Raw genomic sequence first — 25,581 nt, 5'->3', positions numbered from 1 at the left:
AGTTTTTTTTTTTCAAAAAATGTTTAAAGAAACCAGGCCACTATGTGATCAGTAACACTATCATTACTAAAAATGCCTGAACCCCCCGTTATAAAATTTATAAAATTGAATAATTGATATTCTTCAAGCTATAAACCAGGATGAACACGGCATAGGCATTAGGCAATCAATAAACACTGTAAAAGATTCACAGTGAATCAAGAAACTTACCTGCCACCACTTCGAAAAGGAACTTTCCTGGGTTTTCATCACTGGAAGGATGCTCAACCACACGATTTCCAGGTAAGAATATGGTACCCTGAAACATAAAATTAGGAGAAAGGACAAGATGATTTTCTTTTCAGATAAAAGGAAAAAATTGGGGACACGCTTCCCCCAACCAGGTCTCAAATAAGATCATTCACTAAGGTAGGACAAGGAGCATTTTCTACCCCAACCCCCAAGTCTTTTATTTTTTTAATACAACTTTACACATATTATAGAAACGAAGTGTTGACCGGATCTTCCCTTTTACACCCTCTCCTTTACATAATCCATTTTACACCATAGCTTGGTTTTCACTTTCATCCAAATTGTTTTCTTCCATTATTATTTTCCATTTTTTTAAAACTTATTTTTTCTTAATACATAAACAATATCTTCAATTGCCCCTTCAAAAATTGCACCACATTATCGTTTCATATTTCTCTATTTTACTATAAACAATATATATCCTTTTGGAACAGATTTTATTATTGGTATAAGACAAGGTGATAAGACTGGAACAAACTATAAATAATGTGATTGGATGGAAGGATAGACAATGTATTAAGTAGGGAGAGAGAGAGAGAGAGAGAGAGAGGCTCTTTCAGGAATGCATGAAGTAGCTTAATATTTAAAGTTGACACTTAGTTCACCTATGCAGTGATGATGTTTCCCTATAAATACAGCTGAAACGGAAGCTGAGGCTCCATCTTGTTTTCTGATGATCGATCGGAGGCTTCTGCTTTCTCTGCCATCTGCAGGCCTGGGGCGTGCAGAGTATAGATTTTCATTTTGACATCATTAATAGACATATTCTTCTGGCAAATGTTGTACAACGAGGCAATAGAGCTGCACCGAGGGGAAGAAATATTTCTCTGCCTTGATACTTGATAAGTATCCAATTACTTAATTCCTTATTTTTCTCCTCCCCCTGAATTATTTTTTGTATTACAGACATAAGTATGCATTTTCTTTCTTTCTTTCTTTCTTTCTTTCTTTCTTTCTTTCTTTCTTTCTTTCTTTCTTTCTTTCTTTTCTTTTCTTTCCTTTTCTTTCCTTTTCTTTCTTTCTTTTTCTCTTTCTTCCTTCTTTCTTTTTTCTTCCTTTCTTTCCCTCCCTCCCTCCCTTCCATTTCATTCCATTCCATAACAGTATCAGAGAATAGAGTGGCAGATTAGTGATCGTTATGTCTACCCTTATGCCTTAAGATAGTAATTGAGATTAATTGAACAGGCTGGGGAGCAGCCATGGATGAATTTATCCTATTTCTTTCGGGCTGTTTTTTTTAAAAGCAGACATTTTTTCCCCCCGTTTCTATGACAGTTTACAATCTTTCATATTAATGTGAAAGGTTATGTGGTTTTTATTTGCAATTTTCTTACATACACACACACACAAACTGGCAAGCACATTTTCCTGACATATTCTTTACCCATCCTATGCATGTCTATTTGTGTATGCATTTCATTTTACGAACACATTTTTCTATGCATCTTTAATGGAGAACTATCTGAAAACCGGAGAGAAATTAGATGGGGGGGGGGGGGGAATCAAGAAGATCAGTTAAAATGAGGATAAAAAAAATTCACTTCTCTCCCTTAAATCTGGCTTAGTAAAGCCAGACTTCTTCAATCTTCAGCATTATAATATTCAGTTGCAGGCCTGAATTTTTATTTATTTATTTATTGAGGTGGATTTGAAACAAAACTAGAGACTTCTTTTTTTCCCCCTAAACCCGTTTATCTTATCTTGTCCCTTCTAATTACTTTATCTTCCATTATCAGCAGGAGCTGTCTTTATTTTCAGATTTCACCAAGTTTTACACATTGCCACTCAGTTCTAATCTTTAAAATAAATGTATCTGCCTGGAATGGAATCTGAATTGGGGGTAGGGATGTGTGTGAGATGGGTGTGTGTGGATTTACAGCATGAAGTATTTGGTTAAGAACTAGTAAAATGTTTACCAGTGAGACCATGGCTGAATCAGAAGAAGAAGATAAGCAAATGTGGTATTGGTGGAACCATGAAACAAAGTCTACAAGCAATGGGTGGCTTAACTAATTGTCAGAATAATGAAATCCTCATGAATGTGCAGTCTCTGGGGACTAGAAGGTTGAATTGGATTTTGCATGGTATGTCAAGGGCCTCAGTCAAAAATTGAATGTTACTAAGACCAAAATAGTTCTGATTTAACAACCAGGGTTTAAAGCAGAGGTGTCAAACTCAATGCCCGCGGCCTGCATCCAGCCTGCGGGCGCTTAAATCTAGCCCACCAGGCCAGCCTGGAAATATCAAAGGACCAGCTTGTGGTGCCTCTGCTGCAGTGGTGGGTTCTGAATCCTGTCACAACCGGTAACCTGCGCATGGGGCTGGGCGTCCTAGTCGGGCATGTGCACTGCACACGCATGTGCACGCCATGCCCTGTGACACCCAGCTGCTCGGTATAGGTCGCACATGCGCCGCATGCTATGCACAATTTGCTGGGCTAAATGAGCCACCATTCCGGTATGGTGGCCACTGCTCCCAGCTACCACCGGTACACCTGTACTGGGCCATACCACCCAGAACCCACCACTGCTCTGCTGGCCACAACGGGCCATGCAGGGGCCTCTCAGGGTCCCCATGAGGCCCATTTTTGGCTGGCAGAGGGCCAGGAAAGCCAAAAATGGACCACATGGGGACCTAGCGGGTCCTCCATGCACCCTGTTTTGGCTGGCAAAGTGCTACCTAAAATTAGACAGCCAGTCTAATAAATCATTAAAGCTTACAATTAAGTATCAACTGTTACACTTACATTACAACGTTGCTCAACATTAATAGCTACTGATTTTTAAAATATTCTCAACGCATTGTTTTGACTTCTGCTTTCACCATCAATCACGTACAGTACTAATCATCAGCGAAGCTTTACTCTCTCTTGTTCAACTGCACCGCAGTTGCTCGTGGCAACTGGAAAACGCACCAGATACCGTCTCCTTCTCAAAAGTCTTTCTTTCCGTTTCAAGAAAAATAAACAAACTTGGTGGTTCGAGCTGAAAACAAATAATCAAAAATGCTGAACTCTCACCACCAACGTTATCAGGATGTAAGATTCTCAGTATATGAAGCCTTACGACCGCAATTGAACCTAACATTTCCGTTGCTAAGTGAGACAGTGGTTAAGTGAGTTTTGGCCCATTTTACAACCTTTCTTGTCACCGCTGTTAAGTGAATCGCTGGCATTGTTAAGTTAATGATGCAGTCGTTAAGTGAATCTGGCTTCCCCATTGACTTTGCTGGTCAGAAGTTTGCAATAAGGGATCCTGGAACATTGCAACTGTTGTAAATATTGGACCAATTGCCAAGCATCCAAATTTTGATTGCACGAACATGGAGACGCTGCAACAGATGCGTGAAAAACAATCATAAGTCTCATTTTTCAGTGCCCTTGGAATTTCAAATGGTCACTAAACCAAATGGTTATGTCAAGGACTACCTGTATAAGTGATAAACAGCTAATAGAAAAGCTAAAGAGAGGAAGAAAATGGATAGCATGTAAAACTCCCCCACTCTTGAAAAAGAAGAAAATAATGAATAGAACAGAACAGCATAGAAACATACTAGATTGTGCAGAAATGGATCGATTGACATTGAAAATTAAACCAAAAAAAGATGTAGAATATTATGAAACATGGAATCTATTTTACCAACGGTTGGGAAAAAGGGGTGGAGATTACAAATGTAAATTTGCATTGTTAAGCAAATTAAATACCCAGGCAATACAATGTTTATTAAGCACTAAGAAATCCATTTAATAGAAAATCAATTTAATTTCTTTCCAGAAAAAAGAATAGAGTAGAATAACAGAATTGGAAGGGACCTTGGAGGTCTTCTAGTCCAACCCCCTGCCTAGACAGGAAACCCTACACCACTTCAGACAAATGGTTGTCCAATCTCTTCTTAAAAACTTCCAGTGTTGGAGCATTTCCAGCTTCTGGAGGTAAGCTGTTCCACTGATTAATTGTTCTAACTGTCAGGAATTGTATCCTTAGTTCTCAGTTGCTTCTCTTCTTGATTAGTTTCCACCTGTTGCTACTTGTCCTACCCTCAGGTGCTTTGGAGAATATCTTGACTCCTTCTTTGTGACAGTCCCTGAGATATTGGAACATTGCTGTCATGTCACCCCTCGTCCTTCTTTTCATTAAATAGAACTAAGGAAGTTGACTAGGCACAAGGCCAGCCGTTTCATCATAAACAGACGATTGTTAAGAAAGGATCCATTCCGATATAATATTATTTTCAAATATGTTCCTGACAGCACTTTGGATCTTCTCAGGCTACTAGAGATACTGTATTTTCTATTTTGAAGAAATTCTTTGGAAAAGCCCTTGAACTTGGCAGCCTGCCCACTGTTTTGTAAACTTTTAGTAGATCTAATAAAGTTATTATCTGCTCCCCGGTGAACTTTTTCCATGCTTTTACTTTTTTGGGTCCCTTCAAATAAGCGATGAGTCCTGGAAAGTGCTTGGACAAGTTCCCTGCAGTTTTCTTGTCAAGATTTCAGAAATGTTCTGCCCTTGCCTTCTTCCTAGGGCTGAGAAGGAGTGACCAGCCCACAGTCACCCAGCTGGCTGTGTCTCTGTGGCAAGACTAGAAACATGGATCTCCCAGTTTTTAACCTGGTACCAGTGGTAGGTTCCGGCCGGTACGGCCGTATTGGTAGTAGCCGGAAGCAGCGGCCACCGTACCGGTACGGTGGCTCACTGGCCCACCCGCCGGCGTTCCATACCTGTTTTTAAAGCAACCGGCCAATTGTGCATGCACGCACAGCATGCAGCGCCTGCGCGACCTCTGACAAGCGGCTGGTTGTCACAGGGATGGTGGAGTGTGCATGCGTGCGCAGCATGCGTGCACGACCAGGACACCGGGCCCTGTGTGCAGCATACTGGTAGTGACGAGGAGAGGAGCCCACTACTGCCTGGTACATTAATCACTACACAAAGCTGCCTCTCTTTTCCATAACTAGCAAACCTGAATTGTGTACTCCACAATAGTGCAAATGTTCTTCAGAAGAAACTGTTAATCTTTTAATGATAGAAGCATCTCTAATGCAATCTCTAAACTGAAATGGCATGGCCCGTCATTTTCATTTAGTGTATGGCACCTACAGAGGTTATGTAATCACTGATATACAAATTAAGTTTAAATAAAGCACCAGCAGATAGATAGATAATCAATAGAAAGATAGATAGCTGATAAATAGATGATAGATAGATGATAGATAGATGATAGATAGATGATAGATAGATGATAGATGATAGATAAATAGATGATAGATAGATAGATAGATAGATAGATAGATGATAGATAGATAGATAGATAATAGATAGATAGATAGATAGATAGATAGATAGATAGATAGATAGATAGATAGATAGATAGATAGAGATAGATGATAGATAGATGGATAGATAGATAGATGATAAATAGATAAGACAGATAGATGATAGATGATAGATAGATAGATAGATAGATAGATAGATAGATAGATAGATAGATAGATGATAGATAGATGGATGATAGATGATAGATGATAGATAGATAGATAGATAATAGATAGATAATAGATAGATAGATAGATAGATAGATAGATAGATAGATAGATAGATAGATGATAGATAGATGGATGATAGATGATAGATAGATAGATAGATAGATAGATAGATAATAGATAGATAATAGATAATAGATAGATAGATAGATAGATAGATAGATGATAGATAGATAATAGATAGATAATAGATAGATAATAGATAGATAATAGATAGATAGATAGATAGATAGATAGATAGATGATAGATAGATAGATAGATAATAGATAGATAATAGATAGATAGATAGATGATAGATAGATAGATAGATAGATAGATAGATAGATAGATAGATAGATAGATAGATAGATAATAGATGATAGATTAATGAGAACAATTAAACAGTGGAACAGCTTGCCTCCAGAAACCTTGGACACTCCATCACTGGTGGTTTTTAAGAAAAGTCTGGACAGTCACTTGTCTGAGATGGTATAGGAGGCACACAGAGGCCTCTCTGGGGCCACGTGAGCCGTCGCCCCAGCTCAGCTCCACCACGTATGTGCACGCGCCTCCCACTGGCCAGCTGATTTTCGGGGTCTGCCACACATGCACAGGGGCACATGCAGGAGATGCGTGCGTATGTGCAGGGGCCGTGCACACATGTGCAGGGGTGCGGGGAGCGAGGGTGGAATGTGGTCCACCCATGGCACGTTTTTGATCCCATGAGGCTTCAGGGAGGACCACTAGGCCCAAAACAGGACATAGAGGGGGGTGTTGCGTTCATGTACAGGGAAAGGGGAGCACGGGGGGGGGTGTAATACGCATGTGCAGGGGGTGGGGCATGCGGGGGATGTCATGCACGCATTGCATTATGGATGTGGGCAAATGAACATGTGCTGTTGTGGACAATTTTGGCATGCGACAACAAAATGGTTAGCCATCACTGATATTGGTTCTCCTGCAGAGGGCTGGACTAGAAGATCTCCAAGATCCCTTCCAGATTCTGTTCTATTCTATTCTGCTCTGCTCTATCTACCTCACCTCTCTCTTACATGTAGACAATACAATGTAGGAGATAAAATATTAAATTAAGAAGAAACCATAATAGCATCACCATAATACAGAGCCATAGAATTGCAATGGGATAGATGTTATAATTCAATATCTAAAGAAGCTAACCGTCTAACTGCTTCTGATGTGACTGCGATGAGATCATCCCAGGTGATGGCATTGACATTTCCTGAGGAGATATTCATGAAGCAGGCTGGATCCAGACACAGAAGGACAAGAGAAATTCATAGGACTGCAATCTTAGAAAGCCCACGGACTTAAAATGGAAGATTCTGGATAGACCACTTTGAGTTTGTGCTTCAAAGGAAACAATAACAGCTGTCGTAGTATCAAATCTCTCTTTCCCCCTGTGGAGCCTCTTCCAATTAATTCTCTCCATATTTAAGAAAATGCTCTTGCTACATTTCACACATAGTTAGCATCTGAAATCAGCTGACTTCATGGGAAAGATGACAGTGATTGGTTCTATGGGAAAAAAAATGTCCTTCAAACACTTCAGCTTACAGAGTAGATGTTGGGCCATCATTTATTTATTTGTTTGTTTTCTTTTATTTATTTGTTTGCCAAACATGTACAAGACAACAAGTATAGGTATGAACATAAACATGAACAAAGGAAGTAAATACAGATAAATGGGGACAGTAAGACAGGGACGGTAGGCACACTGATGCGCTTATGCACAGCCCCCTTTATGGACCTCTTAAGAATGGGGCGAGGTCAGAGGTGGGTTCCTACCAGTTCGCACCTATTCGGTAGAACCGGTTCGTCAAATCTACCGAACTGGTTAGAAGAGGTTCCACCAGTGGACCCGGAAAGCAGGCCACACCTACAGAAGAGGTTCCAACAATTTTTGAAACCCACCACTGGTCCTTGGATATGATTATTCTACACTATCATGCTCATATTTATAAAACTCAGTGCCTCTGTGAAAGGTAAGGATGACTACTGCGTTTGTGGTGCAATCAGAACATTGCGTGTGTTGAAGTTGTTTTAACGCAAACCAAAGATGCCTTTTAAAAACCAAGTTTACATCATATTCTTATGCATGCCAGTGCTGTGTGTGAGGTAATTTAAGGTGGTTCTGACAAGTGTCGTCGGCATCTTCATATCCGGTCACATGGGCGGCAAGTCACTCCCATCTGGTCACATGGGCGGCAAGCCACTCCCACAAAGGAGACCACACCCACAGAGTAGGTTCGAACAATTTTTGAAACCCACCACTGGGCGAGGTCCACGGTAGACAGTTTTAGATTGAAGCTGTGGGGGGTTGAGGCTGTAACAACGGAGTCGGATAGAGCATTGCAGGCATTGACTCCATTCTATACACCAAGATGATCATAGTCGATCTGAAGGAGGTGGTACAAGACAGACGGTCAAGGGAAGCGCTGATTCATAGAGTGTCCGAGAATCAGACATGACTAAACATCTGATGATGCTGACATTGCATTACAGAAATGGTTGACTCTATAGAAGGACATGAACCTCTGTAACTATAGGCTGGTCACAAACCTGGCAATATATGCAGACTATTTTCCCTTCCAAAGCAAAAAAAACAAAAGAAATTGTGGTAGATTGAAGATGAAGCTTCTCTGGACAACAGTCCATATCATTAAATGTTTATTCTAAAAAAGTATGAGCTGGATTTAACTTGAGGAAGTACCCGGGCGGCGAAATGAGTCTCCTTTGCTGCCATTCCTGCCCTGCAGCGCTCTGAATCTCAGAAACGTTTCTATAATATATGATGCTAGCACTCTCCTTCCCTATTTCATTGCTCCTCGGAAACCGGGAGAAGAGCTTAGTTTCCATGGTGCCTGAAGAAGGGGAAGTAATTGTATCAGTGGTTCATTCTCTCTCATCATTCCACAGTCCCATTAGGGCAATGACAGGAACACTGGCTCAGGCTTCTGGAAATTCCCCCCCAGAGCAGTCAGTAATCTATCAGGTTCTTGAAGTCCCACTAACAGAGAAGATGTGTAGCTCAGGGCTGAACACTGGAGACCTTGGCGCTCTCCGAGTTTGGTTGTTTGCTTGCGGAGGTTTCATTACCAAACTAGGTGACGTCATCAAGGCAAGGATGCAAACTAAACTCAGAGAAGATAGCACTTAGTCTTATACAGGGGGACCTCGGGGGCCGACCGTTATCCGTTCTAGGACTTCAGTCGGCACCCGATTTGCTCGTGACCAGAAGCAAGATTGACGGTGCATACGCGCACACCCGAAAAAAATGACGTGGAAGGGGAATTCGCCGCGGCTGTGTTTGATCGGCATCCGAGGATGTGTTCATGACCTGAGTGAAACATTTAGCGGATTTTTTGGTCGGCGCCCGATTTGGTCGTGGTCTGACCCTTCGTGACCCGCGGTCCCACTGTATGCCGCTTCACAGTCCTTTACAACCCTCTCTATAAGGTTTACCAAGTCAGCATCTTGCCCCCAACAATCTGGATCCCCATTTTACTGACCTCGGAAGAATGGAAGGCTGAGTTAACCTTGAGCCCCATCAGGATCAAACTTCAGGCTGTGGACAGAGTTCACCTACAATACTGCATTCTAACCACTGCGCCACTACGGCTCTTATAATAATTTCAATTATAAAGAAAAAGATATTTGAAAGATGGTAGATAACTGTGAGAATTGAACTGCTGGTAGTTAGCAGAAATAGCCTGCAATTCTGCACTCTAACCACTGCGCCACCATGGCTCCTGATTCTGTCATCCTCTAGGGGAAACTATCTAGTAGATTCTCCACTGCTAATTACCACAGTGGGTCCAAGTATCAGTAGATCAGTGCTTCTTAAACTGCTTGACTCAATTACCCCTTTTCCCCAACCTCAAATAACTTCATTACCCCTACAAAAAACAGATTCCGTTGTTTTACACAAGCATTTTGGCAGTGGTAATCCCAAATTGGATCCTTGACTCACAGACAAACAATTACAGATTGTTTCCAGGATGTGCTGTAGTTTAAAATCACTATACTCGAAGGTGGGCTGATCATCACCATATGGTAAACCTTGGCCATTTTACTCATTATCCAAGCCAAAAACTAATTTCTAAGAAGGCCAAGATATGTCTCCTTTAACTGCAGAATTCAGGACACAGATTATTTCCGTGACAGAGTAGCAGATTCCAATTCCCTCTTATGGTGGAAAAAAAGCTTTCTAACATTAAGAGCAGTTGAAGAGGTAAACTGATTTTTTCTGCGATGTGGTGGAATTCCTTTTGCTGGGTGTGTTCATGAAGAAAAAAGGAAACCAACTAGATCCAGGGTGTCAAACTCAATTTCATTGAGAACTGCATCAGAGTTGTGTTTGACCTCGGGTGGGGGGGGCAGATGAGCATGCCCAGGGTGGGTGTGGCCAGCTCAATATCACTCATGGGGGCGCCTGTGTTGGCTGGGCCTTCTGCCAATGAAAATGGAGCTTGGAAGCTCCATTCTCCAAGCTTCTCCCGAGCTCCATTTTCACTGACGGAGGGTTGCAGGAGACCATCGCAGCTGAAAACGGAGCTTGGGTGGGCCGCGGGCAGCCCTCCCAAGCTCTGTTTTCACTGGCAGAGGCCCTGCAGGCAGGTCCTTCACTGTTTCAAGGGCAGCCCCAGATCTAAGCCCCTGTGGGCCAGATTCGGCCCACGGGCCTTAAGTTTGACACCCTTGATCTAGATGTTGCAATCTGAATTGCTACACAGAGCAGGGTATGATTTTGATAGCCTAAATGGATACTTCCATCTTTATAATCTTAGACTGACAGTGTATTCTGCCTTATATGCAGGCTGATGGCCCTCATCTGGTCTGAGAGAATCCAGATAGATAGACATCATGCACGCCACAAAATGCAATCGTAGTTCAATAAGGATGCGTGGATGATAACCAGGGGTGGTATACACTTACCTTCCCTACCGGTTTGCAAATGTGAGCTTCCGTGCATGCGCTTTTGGCAAAAAAAGGGGACCTAAATGGGATGCCATAGAGCCAGGCGCAGGTGGGCGGAGCCACCCATGATTTGTGCTACCAGTTCGGGCGATCCGGTCCGAACCGGTAGAATACCACCTCTGATGATAACATTTTCCAATGCACTTCTGTGGTTATTCTGAGAATAAAACGAGGGGGGGACCCCCCCCCGGAATGTCAGATTTCTCAAATTATCAAGGGAAAAGTAGAACAAAGACATACTGAGCCAACAAGTAAATAAAGAAGCTGGATTAGAGAAACCCATAACCAGATCAATAAGGGCTGTTTTAAAGGCCAGGTTCTCCACAGAGAATTCGATCTGTGTCCATGTTCTTCCTCTCTTTCCAAGGTTGATATGCCACACTTTATTCCTGACTGCTTTTCTCTACCTTGCAACTCCTATCTCAACCTTTTTTTTTCTGTCTCAACAATCTTCTGACACAGATTTATCGTGGCACAACAGCTTTTTGTGAACCGAAGTCGACCACTGTTCTATTCCACAAAGGCTCCTCCTATGATAAATACATCCACAGTGCCCCAACATGCATTATTCTGTTGTTGGAATTAATCATGCATCTAGGATCCTTTCCTAGCAATTTGTAGAAGGAACAGAAGAATCCTACACAGTGTTACTGGCCAGGCACCGGAAAACATTCGTGATAATAAGGTTAATTCAGTGGTGGGATTCAAATAATTTAACAACTGCTTCTCTGCCCTAATGAGTGGCTGGGTGGGTGTGGCCATGGAGGGCATGGCCAGGAGGAGGGGGTGACAGACAGCACTCAGCCTCCTGCACTCCCCCCCGGGAACAAAAACAGGTCACAGGAGGTGGTGTGCCGTGTTTTGGTCCTAGTAGCTTCCTGCAACCTACTAGCAAAAATGGGCCATGTGGGAGGAGCACCACATCCTGGTGCCCCATTTTGGGCCTAGTAGGACCATGCACTTTCCCTGGGAGCCAAAATGGGGCACAAGGGGACTCCTGGAAGGGGCGAGGCAGGAAGGGGCAGGGCCAGCCAGTAATTTAACTACTGATTCACCTGAACCAGCCCAAACCGGCTGAATCCCACGACTGGGTTAATTGATAGGTATCTTTTTAAAAAGCCTTGCAAGGCCACAGAAGAATAGAAGTGAAAGTCCACCTTATTCACAAAATAACCACTGTTTTCCCTTTCAGTACTAATTTAAAAGGTTCCCCAATTTGGGGAACATTTCTCAGAGGGGGTTAAAAAAGATGGAATGAAATACTACAGCCAAGGAAAATGATGGCATTAATTTACCGGGTTTCCCAGTCCTAAAAAAAAAAAAAAAAGAATTCTTCATTAAAATCCTAAACAGGTGGCATCTTTGGCACCCTGTCTCGGTGTATGCCAGAGCCAGATTTATTGTGCCTTTCATTTTTAAAATATTTATGCAAGGAGAGAAGGGAAGGCAAAATGTCTTCGGTTATCAAAACATCCTTTTCAAAAACGGCAGCAAAACCTGGCAAACTAGTCGAAGGATAGCATTGTACTGCCAATTTTTCAAATCATTTTGTTTATAAAAAGAGAAAGATGCGGTTTCTTCTTTCAATGGACCACATTTATTATAAAGATAAAGCCTAGAACAGGTGCCAGCCTTTAGCCCAACAGCTTAGGTCTGGTTAATACAGGTATCCCTCGAATTACAACAGTTCATTTAATAACTGTTCATCACTGAAAAAGTGACTTATGACCATTTTTCACACTTGCGACCATTGCAGCCTACACCCCCCCCCGGTCACATGATCAAAATTCAGAGGCTGAGGCAACTGGCTCGTATTTATGACGGTTGCAGTGTCCCACGGTCACCGTTTGCGACTTTCTAACAAGCAAAACAACCTGCCTTCCATTGAGGAGCCTGTATGCTGCGTGAATCAAAAAGCGGTCTGTGAAAATATCTACTCCACCTAGCTGCTGTGTGGTTCGCAAACTATAGTTTACAGCTTAGCAAGTTTATATCAATCTGCTAGAGAAAGCAAGCTAAAAAAGAAAATAAGGAGAAGATAAAGTACCCAGACGACGCACTATTAAATGGAAAAGGGGGGAAAGAAGGGGAAAACAGAAAAGAAAATATTAAATATATAAGTATATATATATTCAAGAGCAAGATATAAAGTGGGGGGGGGACATACTTAGGGTAGACTAGCAAAGGTAAGGGAATAAGAAATGATACTAAATTATATTTGGGTTGGTGGAAATACTATCCCAAGGAAACATAAACTGAGTTTTGAAATATACACCGACAATAATAGAATAATAGAAAAAGAAAGGGAGAGAGAAGGAGCGAATGAAAGGAAGATGGGGGAAAGAAGAAAGAGGTAAGGAGAGGAGGATGGAAGGGAGAGAAAGAAGGAGAGAGGGTAGAAAGGGGAAGAGAAAGAACAGGAGTAGGAGAAAGGTAAGGGAAGAAGGAAGGGGAAGGAGAGGAGTCTTGTGACCTCAAGACTGGATTACTGTAACACACTCTACATGGGGCTGCCCTTGAAGAGTGTTCGAAGACTTCAGTTAGTCCAGAACGCAGCCGCGCGAGCGATTGTGGGTGCACCCAGGTACACCCACGTCACACCTATCCTCCGCGAGCTGCACTGGCTACCCATTAGTCTCCGGATCTGCTTCAAGGTGCTGGTCGTTACCTATAAAGCCCTACATGGCATCGGACCTGGGTACCTGAGAGACCGCCTCCTGCCGATTACCTCCCATAGACTGATTAGATCTCACAGGTTAGGTCTTCTCCGGATTCCATCTGCCAGCCAATGTTGGCTGGTGACTCCCCGGGGGAGAGCCTTCTCTGTTGCAGCTCCAGCCCTCTGGAATGACCTCTCCGTGGAGATCCGGACCCTTACTACACTCCCGGCCTTCCGCAAAGCCACCAAGTCCTGGCTGCTCCAGCAGGCTGGGGGGCTTGTGAAATATCCAGCCCCACGGTAACTATGAATGTTGCATATTTTAAAGTGTTGTTTTTGTCTATTTATCCCCTTCCCTTGTTTATTGTGAACTGCCCGGAGTCCTTTGGGAGTGGGCAGCATACAAGATCAATAAACTCAAACTCAACTCAAACTCAAACTCAAGGAAGGAAGTAGAGAAGGGAGGGAGGGAGAAAAGAAAGGGAAAACAAGGAGGTGTTACAAAGGAGGAAGGGATGGTAAATAAAGCAACCCAAAATGTACATTACAACTTATTAAATAATAAATGTGTAAGAATGATAAATGTAAAGAAGAGTAATAATTATGTGAATGTATACTTAAAATGGTATGTAAGAGAATAAAAAATAAAAATTCTTTGGAAAAAAAAAGTTTATATCAATCCAGGCTGTACGCAATAGACCATAGTTAACCTGGATTGTTTTTATGTGCTTTGGGAAAACTATTCATAATCAGGAGTCAGGTTGTAATTCAGGGGTGTCAAACTCAATGTCGTTGAGAGCCACATCAGGGTTGTGTTTGATCTCGGGGGGGCAGGGGTCATGGCCAGCTCAACATCACTCATAGAATCTCCTTTTTGGGGGCATGACGGCCCTCCCGGACTTTGTTTTCAGCCACAACAGGCTCCTGCACCACTCTGTCAGCAAAAACGGAGCTCAGGGAGGCTTCACACAGCCAGCCCAGGCTCCGTTTTCAGCTGTGACAGCCTCCTGCAGTCTTCTGCCAGCGAAAAGGGAGGCCACACACAGCCTCCCGGAACTCCATTTTTACTGGTAGAGAGTTGCAGGAGACTGTTGTGGCTGAAAATGGAGCATGGGCGGGCCACATACAGCCCTCCCAGCAGAGGTGGGCTGCTGCCGGTTCAGCCCGGATGAGCCAAACTGGTAGTAGCGGTCGCAGGAAGCTACGCCCACCCACTGCACAGAAGCATCACCCATGCGGGATCACGCCTGAACCGGTAGTAAAAAGATTAGCAACCCATCTCAGCATCCCAGACTCCCTTTTCGTTGGCAGAGGCACCGGGGGGCTGGTCCTTTGCTGTTTCCAGGGTGGCCCACGGGCCAGATCTAAGCACCCCGTGGGCCAGATCCAACCCGCGGGCCTTGAGTTTGACACCCCTGTTGTATGTGAAATTTTCCTTCTACGGCTCAGGATCAATTGCAAATTTTGGACAAGGTACTTGAACTGGCTGTTTGAAGTGATTTATATGCAAGTAGAAAAAAAATGTGAAAGAGAATAAACAACTGTTAAAGCAATGCTATATAAAATGATTACAGCCCAGCCAGATTTAATTGCATTTACAATTACTAGAGACCATATAGGAAGCTTACTTACAGTTAATGTGGGTACTGGAGCTGGCTTGCGCTGACTTGCAAGACCCAAGTGTAAAATTTTCTGGAATGTTGTGAGCTTTTGGAGAGCAAAGCTTAGCCAAAAGGCTTAAAAGTGCCAATCAATGTTTTATAGCTGGTAGCACAGCAGCAGCAATGGAGCTGGCACAGCCTGTTCTTAAAACATTTACCTGCTCATTATTGCCCACCGTGTAGAGCCTGTTCAAAACTTCCCTTGCTAATTAAAGTAGGGCTCACAAATCATCATTTCTGAGTTTTCATAATATATTGAACCAAATCCAAACAAATCAGGGCAAGGCATAAACATTTTACTGCTGAAGTCCGACATCTGCTTCATTTGCTTCCATTGCAGAATGTAAAGTGTAATAATGCTTAGCAAAGTTAAATTGTGACTCGACAAATGTGCGCAAGACAAAAGCGCGTCAACAAAACCGTGGCGCTAAAATCACAACGTCATCAACACGCCGACAACAGCGCGCTGACATAAGCGCGATTTAAGTTAAGGTAAGGGTTAGGGTCAGGGTCAGGTTTAGGGTTAGGGTTAGGTTTAGGGTTAGGGTTAGGGATCTACCCGTTGAGATCCGGACCCTTACCACTCTCCCGGCCTTCCGTAACGCCAACAAGACCTGGCTGTTCTGGCAGGCCTGGGGCTGTTGATTAATATCCAGCCTCACTTAGACGGAATGCATGATGTGGAATTTTAATAATTGTATCTTTTTAGTTTTTATTTTTAATATGTTTCTTTTTACCTTGCCTGTAAGCTACTCAGAGTCCCAAGGGAGTGGGCGGCATACAAATCTTATTAAACTATTAAACTAAACTAAGGGTTAGGGTTAGGGTTAGGGTTAGGGTTAGGTTTAGAGCGCGCTTCTGTCGGCGAGCTGTTGTCGGCACGCTTCAGCGCTCATTCGTCGGCGCAGTTTAGAACTCGCGGTTTTGTCACTGCAGTTTCATCGGGCCCACTTTTGTCAGTCGCCCTTTTATCGGTGAACCCAGTTAAATTGTTCCAATAGAACAAACCTTTGTAACAATATCATCAATATTGCTTTAAATACAGCTCGGATTGTATTCCTCGGTATTCTTTTCTAAAAGTTTGTTGAAAAAGCAGCAAAGAAAAGCAAAGAAATCACTGTAATTGCCTAATTTTATCCAATTCAAACAAGTGTGTTAAGCCTGCCCAATTAAATGCACAAGTTTTTTTTAAAAAACAACAGCTTTAAGTTTATTCAACCCCCCCCCCCTTTTCTTAAGAGCCAATGCATTTGGAAACTACTAATGAAATCTCTACCCATAGCAACAGGTCCTCTTCTAGTTGCTTATTCAACTGAAAATACTGCTTTCAGCTCGGATGTAATGGAGAGAGAATTCCCCTGAGCACCAAGAAGCTACAAGAATTTGATTTTTTGTTTCATTCTCAGCTACAAATGAATGAAAAAAGGACTCATTAGGGGAGGGGGTTATGTCTCCCTCCTGCCCAAAAGAAGAGGGTGGATCAATTCAAATGTGTTGTGGTTTCAGCTATCAAAATTCCCACTCAACCCAAGAAACTGCTTTCAAGGACTGGAAAAGGGAAAAGATTTAAAATATTTTTGCGCCCATTTATGACATACATCTCATTTATAAACTGCAACAAGTATGACCGTATGACTTAGTTGTTAAATAATCAATCGATTGTTTGTACAACACAGAAAAAACCATAAACAAGATCACTATAAGGGGATGGAAATTTTGCCCAGGATGGTCCAAAAACTCATGCAATGTTATGTGCCTATGAATTTTTTATTATCGTTTTTTAATAGCTTGATCTGGGGCCAAACAATCAGCAAGCACCACTCTATTCCCTGCAATGCTTTAAAATGAAGCATTCAGATCAATTGTCTCCTTCATCTCTGTTCTTTTTTAAAAAAAAACTTCATCTGATTAATGTGAGACAAGAATAACTTTATTCTCTGCCAGCGGCATAATATAAGTTAATAACACTTGAATATCACTTTACTGTTATACAGCTACAGTAAATTTTCTTCGATCCAACTCATGACTGATAGAGTAATCGCCATCAAGTTAGAAGTCTTTTCACGTTCTGCTCGGAAAACAGAAGCATTATTTTTATAGCTAGCCAGAGAACTTCGGGTTAGTTGATGGCATCCTAAAAAAGTCCAGGGAGAGGACTTTTTCAGTAACTCCTAACTCAACTTCAGAATCATCTCACAGGACAGACTGATTCATAACTAGGCCATCACTGTTCTGCATTATTGATAAGGGAGAATATTTGCAATTCGGGGTTGAAATGAGAGGTCCTTCATGCTTTCTGAGCGTGGTTGTTTTCCAGCACTGATGATGTTGCCTAGTTGGGTAATGAAACATCTTCAAGAAAACACCCAAGTTCAGAGAGGGACACCAGGGACACCTCACTTTTTTGTATTGTGTGAGCCCAGGCTCTGTCATTATTTTATGACACCCTCAAAATTAGCTTCATGGAATATAGCTACTTGTTCTGACCCGCCCCCCCCTTCAACACCAAAGCATGCCGAGGCAAAGATATTTCAAGGATTTATTAACACACAGACTAGACCTTGGCAGCAATCCAGCACAGACCAGACCTTGGCAGCAATCCAGCCTGCCAAGATAACCATGAAAGCTTCTCCAGCTCTAGTAAATACGTTGACTCCTGCGACGAGCTTGTGAAAAGCCATTCCATTTATAGCCTTGAGAGGAGCCTAATTACCACCAGCTGAGTACAATTATCTCCTGTAATTGCGTAACTGTTCTTTACGCCTATTAGCCCTCTGTTGCCGGGCATCCAGGACCAACTCCCTTGTCTCCTCCCCACTGCTCCAATGCATGACATCAGGATCACACTCCCTTGTCTTCTCCACACTGCTCCAAGGCTTGACTTCAGGAGCACGCTCCCTTTGGCTCTCACTGCTGCTCTAGCCTCAGGCACCTCCTGGTGGCTAACCACCCTCTCTGCACCTTGCTCGGAGTCGGAACCCTGTCCAGGGTTCTCCACATCTTCCAGAGCCAACTCATAGAGCCCCTCGCTGTCGGAGTCTGGTGGCAGCTCCAACGGCTCCTGCTGGGCCACAACACTACTACAGTTAATATAATCATGGTGTTGCTTTTCCTTAAGTTGAGATGAAGGCCTGCTTCAGCACAAAAAAATATACCCCACCTTATAGATGTTGGTAAGAACAAGTAGAATATTTTTAGCTGGAATATTGCATTCAGTTTGGGTTGCTAGGAAATAAAAAAAAAGATGTGGAGATATTAGAAAGAGTGCAGAGAAGAGCAACAAAGATGATTAGGGGACTGTACGATGAAGTATATGAAGAATGGTTGCAGGAATTGGGTATGTCTAGTTTAATGAAAAGAAGATTTAGGGAAAGCAATAGCACGAGAGATGGTATTCAGCCAGTTCTGACAGGTACTGAAGAACAGGTAGTGGAAATTTTGAGTAGTTCGGAGAACCGGCAAACTGGCTGGCTCCGTCCCTACTGCCTCCCAGCCGATCTTCTTTTGTTGCCCTGAACAGGAGAATGGAGCTGGAAAGCAGATTAGTGGGATGGAGAGGGAATGGGGATTTTGCAATATCCTTCCCCTGCCATGCCCACAAAGCCACACTGCACCTACAAAGCCATGCCCACAGAACCGGTAGGAAAAAAAAACGAATCCCACTACTTAATAGCACTTAGACTTATATATCGCTTTACAGTGCTTTACAGCCCTCTTTAAGCAGCTTACAGAGTCAGCATATTGCCCCCCCCCCAACAATTTTGGATCCTCATTTTACCGAACTCGGAAGGATGGAAGGTGGAGTCAACCTTGATCCTGGTGAGACTCAAATTGCCAAATTGCAGTCAGCCGGCAGTCAGCAGAAACCGCCTGCAGTACTGCACTCTAACCATTGTGCCACCATGACCCATGTATTGCAATATCTAAGGGGCTGCCACAAAGAAGCGGGGGTCAAGTCACCCTATTCTCCAAAGCACCGGAAGGCAGGACAAGAAGCGATGGATGGAAACTAATCACGGAGAGAAGCAACGAAGGACTAAGGAGAAATTTCCTGACAGTGAGAACAATTAATCAGTAGAACAACTTGCCTCTAGAAGTTGTAAATGCTCCAACCCTGGAGGTTTTAAAGGAGAAATTGGACAACCATTTGTCTGAAATGTTACAGGGTTTCCTGCTTGAGCAGAGGGTTGGTCTAGAAGACCTCCCAAGCCCCTTCCAACTCTGATAGGTCTTGACTGCCAGGATCTGTAGCTGAATTTTTGTAAACAAAATAAATAACCCCACCCCACTCTCTCTATTCCTTTGGACATCCCACCACTATTAATACTAGATGGAATTTGTTCGGCTGTTTTTGTGCTTTTGCAGTATCAAATCCAGCCTGTAACACTGTTTGGCTTTCTGCAGACGAATCAAGCTCTGAGAGGGGGCTTCTGCGCTCCAGTCGAAGCACTAATAAATGGAGCATCTGCTGCTAATCCTCAGAGGTCAATTGCTGGCAGACAGACTTGCCTGGCTAGTTTAGCTCATATTTAGTGTTTTCCTTTGAGGGGTTAAGGCAGAGCAAGTGGATTTTGGTAAATCACAATCAGGATTGTTGGCAGGATATGGTCAAAAAAGTCCTAGAACTGAGAAGAAATTTCCCGACAGTTGGAACAATGAACCAGTGGAACAACTTGCCTCCGGAAGTTGTGAATTCTCCAACACTGGAAGTTTTTAAGAAGAGATTGGACAAACATGTGTCTCAAATGGGATAGGGCAGTGATGACATACGGAGCCATTTCTGAGGGCACGCGAGGGTGTTTGCCCTATCAGCTCCAGCGCGCATGCCAGCTGATTTTTGGGCTTGATTTTCAGCTGTTTTTCGCCCACCAGAGGCTTCAGGGAAGCCTCCTGAAGCCTCCGGAGGGGGAAAAAATGGCCCAACGGGCAACCCGAAAGTCCATTCCCAAACTTCCGGTTTGCATATTGGGCCGTTTTTTGCCCGCCCGAGACTCTGAGAAAGCCTCTGGACCGGAAGTTGGAATATGGGCCATTTCCGGCCTCCAGGGGGTGGGGGCGTTTTCAACCTCCCCAGGTTCCTAGAAAGCCATGCACGCATGTGCGGGGGGGGGTGTCATGTGCAAATGCACAGTGGACATGGTGGGGGGGCATTAAATTATGGGAGTGGGCACACGAGCGCATGCAAGAGCGTGTGAGAGCACCCACGTGTGCTATTGACACTTGAGGCAAAAAAGGTTCGCCATCACTGGTATATGAGCAGGGGGTTGGACTAGAAGACCTCCAAAGTCCCTTCCTTCTTTCCTTTCCTTTCCTCTTCCCTTCTCGACTCTACTCTTCTCTTCAGAATATGATTGATTGCAGCGCTATCATTTTTATGTGCATGCATAAAGAACAAGCAGAATTTCAACCATGCCATTGTGTCCACTATCGTGACACTTGGGAAACCTCTCTGGTGAGTATGCTGCTTTCCATCAAAGCACGCCAAGCATCTGGATCAGGCAACATGTCAGGATGGAGAACAGGGGCTTTGCACCAGCTAGCAAATGCCACGCTCCCTCAGTCAAAGGGCACACAACTCAAACCGCACAAGTTATTTTGGCAGCAAAATTAAAACAAAGTAGTAGAATAATTAGTGTCAGGCAGAAGGATCGTGACCACAGGTTAAGTTCGAGTTGAGATGATTTATTGCTTGTGCTTATTATTAACAAATGATAATATTTAGAATTTATTGTACTCCCTTATGTTTAGAATAGACTGTATAGAATAGATATTCTACAGTACAGAAAACAGGTTTTTGTTGGCGATGAAACAAGACTATTGCTTCTTTAAAACATGGGTTTCTACCATGTCCTATACTTATCAAGTTTTGAGGGAAAGTATTGGATTATATAAATATGATTTTGTCACAAAAGCCAAAATGTTCAGGGAATAACATTCCTTTCAACTCTATACCTAGTACATGGAATTTGATAACGTAAATAGATTTTCTCTGCCCTTACTTTGGCTAAAAAATTGATATCGCAGCACTGAAAAGATAAGCGTATAGCTCAATTTAGTCAATGAAGACTTGAATGCAATTATGAGCAGACTGCCTATAGATGTAGGCTTTATATAGATAAGAATAATGAAATATGGGACTCAGTTATGCAGAATACATTAGCTAAAAAAAGATAGTCATATAAATGTATTATAAATATATACGTATTGCATTAGACATATACTGTATAACATTGTAATTGCATTGCAATTTTTATTATATTTCTTTTGTGTTTTCATATATATACATATGTACATATACATATACTGTACATACACATGCACATACACACAACATATACACACAACATATCCCAGTAAGGATATGGCTAGCTGATGAGAGCTAAATAGCTTGAAATAGATCTATACTAGTCTTCCTTTATTTATTTATCAGCACAAATAAAAAACATACATATATATATATATATATATATATATATATATATATATATATATATATATATATATATATATATATATATATATATATATATATATATATATATATATATATATATATATATTGCATTTGTGCTGATAAATAAATAAAGGGAGACTAGTATATATCTATTTCAAGCTAGCCATACCTTTACTGGGAATCGAACCTGGGCTGTATTACATATCAGGCAGTTATATTAGCCACTAAGCCACAGGCTCTCTTCCTTTATCAGCTAGGCCAGGGAAATAGGTATGTGTTATGTTGCAACCTCTGGTATGCCCAAATATGGCTTAGTGGCTAATATAACTGCTTGATATGTAATACAGCCCAGGTTTGATTCCCAGTAAGGGTATGGCTAGCTGATGAGCGCTAAATAGCTTGAAATAGATCTATACTAGTCTCCCTTTATTTATTTATCAGCACAAATGCAACACAAGTGATGAGCTGATAGACAGAGAAAGGAAGCAGTATGCTTCCTCCCATATTTGGGCATACCAGGGGTTGTGACACAATACACACACACACACACACACACACACACACATATATCAATTTTATCCTTGTGTTTTGCTCCTTTTTCATTATATATTTAAAAAGCAATAAAATATGGATAATTTTTAGCAAGGGGTTCTCTGCCTGGTTGCTGGATGGGCGTGGCCATGGTAGGAGTGGCCTAGTCGGCCTCCTGCACCATGGCAGGAGGCGGGGTGTATTTGCCCTCCCTGAGCTCTGGAGGCTTTTTACGAGCCTCCAGGAGGGTAAAAACTGCCTCCCCAGGCTCTGGAGGCCATCCATAGGCAAGAAACGGGCCCGTTTCTTGCCTTCCCAAACTTCCATTTTTCACCCTCCCTGAGCCTTCGCGCGCGCCATGTACTTATCTGCATCCAAAACAGGCCATGTGGGGACTCCTGGGAGGGGTGGGCGGGAGCCGAGGTGGCGCAGTGGTTAAATGCAGCACTGCAGGCTACTTCAGCTGACTGCAGTTCTGCAGTTCGGCTGTTCAAATCTCACTGGCTCAGGGTTGACTCAGCCTTCCATCCTTCCGAGGTGGGTAAAATGAGGACCCGGATTGTTGTTGGGGGCGATATGCTTACTCTGTAAACCACTTAGAGAGGGCTGAAAGCCCTATGAAGCGGTATATAAGTCTAACTGCTATTGCTATTGCTATTGCCAGCCAGGAGTGGGATTTGGGGGTTTTCTGAACTGCATAGAATCTTAGCTAGAGGTTCTCCCGAACCCCTGCAAACCCCCCAGCAGCCCACCCCTGCGATGTATTATCAGATAAACTTTTTTGTCTGGCTTAAGGATAGCCAGAATTAAGAACTGTACCTGTCCAAGCATAAAAATAAAACCTATTTCCCCCATCTATATCACTCTTTCTGCAGCAAAGATTTTGTATTTCATCAAAGGCAACAGTCCATAAAGCAATATCCACCAACAGATTTAGAAAACAATGCATTGCTAAGTACAGTGGCAAAATTATATTTTTGCTACTTGCAATTCGGTAGAATGATCTTGTGTCAAAGCGGGGGAGGGGGGGCAAATAGCTCAAATATTATCCAGGCAGAATTTTATTTACTACATAAAGATCAATTGTCCTTTCCTGTACGTCAAAAGTATTCCGTAAATAGTTGTTTAGTGAACTATAAGTCAATCTACAATTAAAACAGGCAATCCATTTAACTTTGGAGCGGTGAAGAAACTCTTGGGTGAAGATATGTATTCCCTGAGAGGAAATTATTAAGGGCCACAATGGTAGACTTATAATCAGAACTGAATGATGAGACCCTTGCTTTTCATTTATTCATCCATCATCTCTGTTCCTGAAACAGCAATATTCAGATGTAAGAAAAAGGGGAGCAAACAGAAGCTACACTTTCAATCATGCAAAAGCCATAGGCAACCTACAAATATATAGGGAGACCACAACTTACAACCAGAGTTGGGACCAGAATTTCAATTGTTTCATGCTAGTCGCCAGATGCCCAAATTTGATCACATGGGGACGGGGCAGGGGTGAGATTGAAAAAATTTAGCAACTGGTTCTCTGCCCAATTGCTACGTGGGCGTGGCCATGGTGGTTGTAACTTACTCAGCCAGCTGCACCATGGGGACGGGCATTTTTGCCCTCTCTAGGCTCCAGAAGCTTTCCTTGAGCCTCCAGTAAAGTGAAAACGGCCTCCCCCAGGCTCCGGAGGATGGAAACGGGCCCATTTCTGGATTTCCGGAACTTCTGGGCGGCCTGTTTTTCACCCTCCTGGAACCTCCGCGCAGGCCCTGCACTTACATGGCATCCAAAACGGGCTGCGTGGAGACTCCTGGGAGGGGTGGTGTGGGCAGGGCCATCCAGTCCTTACAACTACCAGTTCGGTAAACCAGATGTGAAATTAGCAACCGGTTCTCCCAAACCGGTCTGAACCGGCTGAATCCCACTCCTGGGACAGGGTTCTAGGTATGAAGATTGATCAGAAGTCACTTTTTTCAGTGCTGCTGTAATTTGAATGGTCGCTAAATTGTTGTAAGTTGAGAAGTAGAGACATGATACTGGTCTTCTAAATGTGTGTTGGGTTTATCTTTATTTGGAAGATACGCCGTCGCCTTTTTATTCATTTTAAGAGAATATGCTACGTATAAATCACCCACAGTCTTCTCTCTAGACCAAAAAGATATTAATAAGTTCAAAATGATGAGTAGGCCAACCTTCTCCAACCTGATGAACTATTCCCAAGGTGGCGCAGTGGTTAAATGCAGAGCCAAGGTGGCGCAGTGGTTAAATGCAGCACTGCAGGCTACTGCTAGATCAGCAGGTCAGCGGTTCAAATCTCACCGGCTCAGGGTTGACTCAGCCTTCCATCCTTCCGAGGTGGGTAAAATGAGGACCCAGATTGTTGGGGGCAATATGCTGACTCTCTGTAAACCGCTTAGAGAGGCCTGAAAGGCCTATGAAGCGGTATATAAGTCTACTGCTATTGCTATTGCTATTGCTATTCCCAAACATTCTTTGCTCTTATTAGCTGGAAACCACAAAGATGCATTTTCAACAGATCTGGCAAGTACCAGGCTAGGGAAGAATAATGTCGTCGTGAATCATAATTATTTCCATGTGGCTGGTTTCCTAATTACTGACTACAAATTTGATCTTTTCAATCATGCTGGCTGGGGAATTATAGGAATCGAAGACAGCGCACCTAAAAATTGCCAAGATTGAGAAGCCTTGATCTACATTTATTCATATATTTTTTTCCCTAAAGAGACAAAAAGCATGTGGATTGGTCACCAATTGTAATAAAGATTCTTGGCTTGACCAAAAGCATCCAAACACAAGCAGGATGTCCAAACACTGGACCAATTCGCGAAAAGCTTCAACGTGTAATTGGTTCAGCGCGTCAAACTGCTGGAACCTAGATGCCAGAGAAATTGCTTCGGGAGCCAATCAATCACAGATTGCGTGTGACGGCTGTATCACGCTGCTCGCCCAGGTAAAGGCTAAGAAACTGATAGCAGACGGCAAAAGAAAATTAGCTGTCAGAGTAATTACTGCTGGGACGGCAATAAATAGAAGCTGCTGCCCACAACACCTGACCAAATCCTCAAACGGCTTACTCCTAGGTGAATGTTTTTTTGATTGCCTATACAATTCTCTGGTTGTCATTGCCTCATGCTGGACTGAATTAAAGGAAGTGATGGACTACAGCAGGGGTGTCAAACTCGCGACGACATATTGACGTCACGTGATATATTGCAACTTTCCCCCCCTTCGCCAGAACGGGCCAGTGCACGATGCATCCGGCTCACGGGCTGCAAGTTTGACACCCCTGGAGCAGTGGTGAGATTCAAACATTTTTACTACCAGTTCTGTGGGCGTGGCTTTGTGGGTGTGGTGTGGCTTTCTGGGCATGGCTTTGTTGGCAGGAGAAGGATACTGCAAAATCCCCATTTCCTCCCCATCTCACTAACCTGCTTTCTAGCTCCGTT

At 43.0% G+C, this 25,581-nt stretch overlaps 1 protein-coding gene across 3 annotated transcripts in view; it reads right to left on the bottom strand.

The window, feature by feature from the left end:
- ARHGAP24 (Rho GTPase activating protein 24) overlaps window positions 1-25,581 on the bottom strand; it is a 447,041-nt gene that overhangs the window by 284,170 nt on the left and 137,290 nt on the right. For all 3 annotated transcript variants that reach the window (XM_087724059.1, XM_087724058.1, XM_087724057.1), the window contains exon 3: window positions 211-298. In XM_087724059.1, coding sequence (XP_087580185.1) covers window positions 211-298 — 88 coding nt within the window. The remainder of the gene's footprint in view (window positions 1-210; window positions 299-25,581) is intronic.

The sequence above is a fragment of the Thamnophis sirtalis genome, unplaced genomic scaffold (genome assembly GCF_051295495.1).
Source record: "Thamnophis sirtalis isolate CommonGarterSnake01/CBP01778 unplaced genomic scaffold, rThaSir2_p1.2 scaffold_10, whole genome shotgun sequence".
In the NCBI taxonomy this organism is placed as follows: Eukaryota; Metazoa; Chordata; class Lepidosauria; order Squamata; family Natricidae; genus Thamnophis; species Thamnophis sirtalis.
Note: the sequence above shows the minus strand (reverse complement) of the source record. Positions and strands in the feature narration are given on the sequence as shown.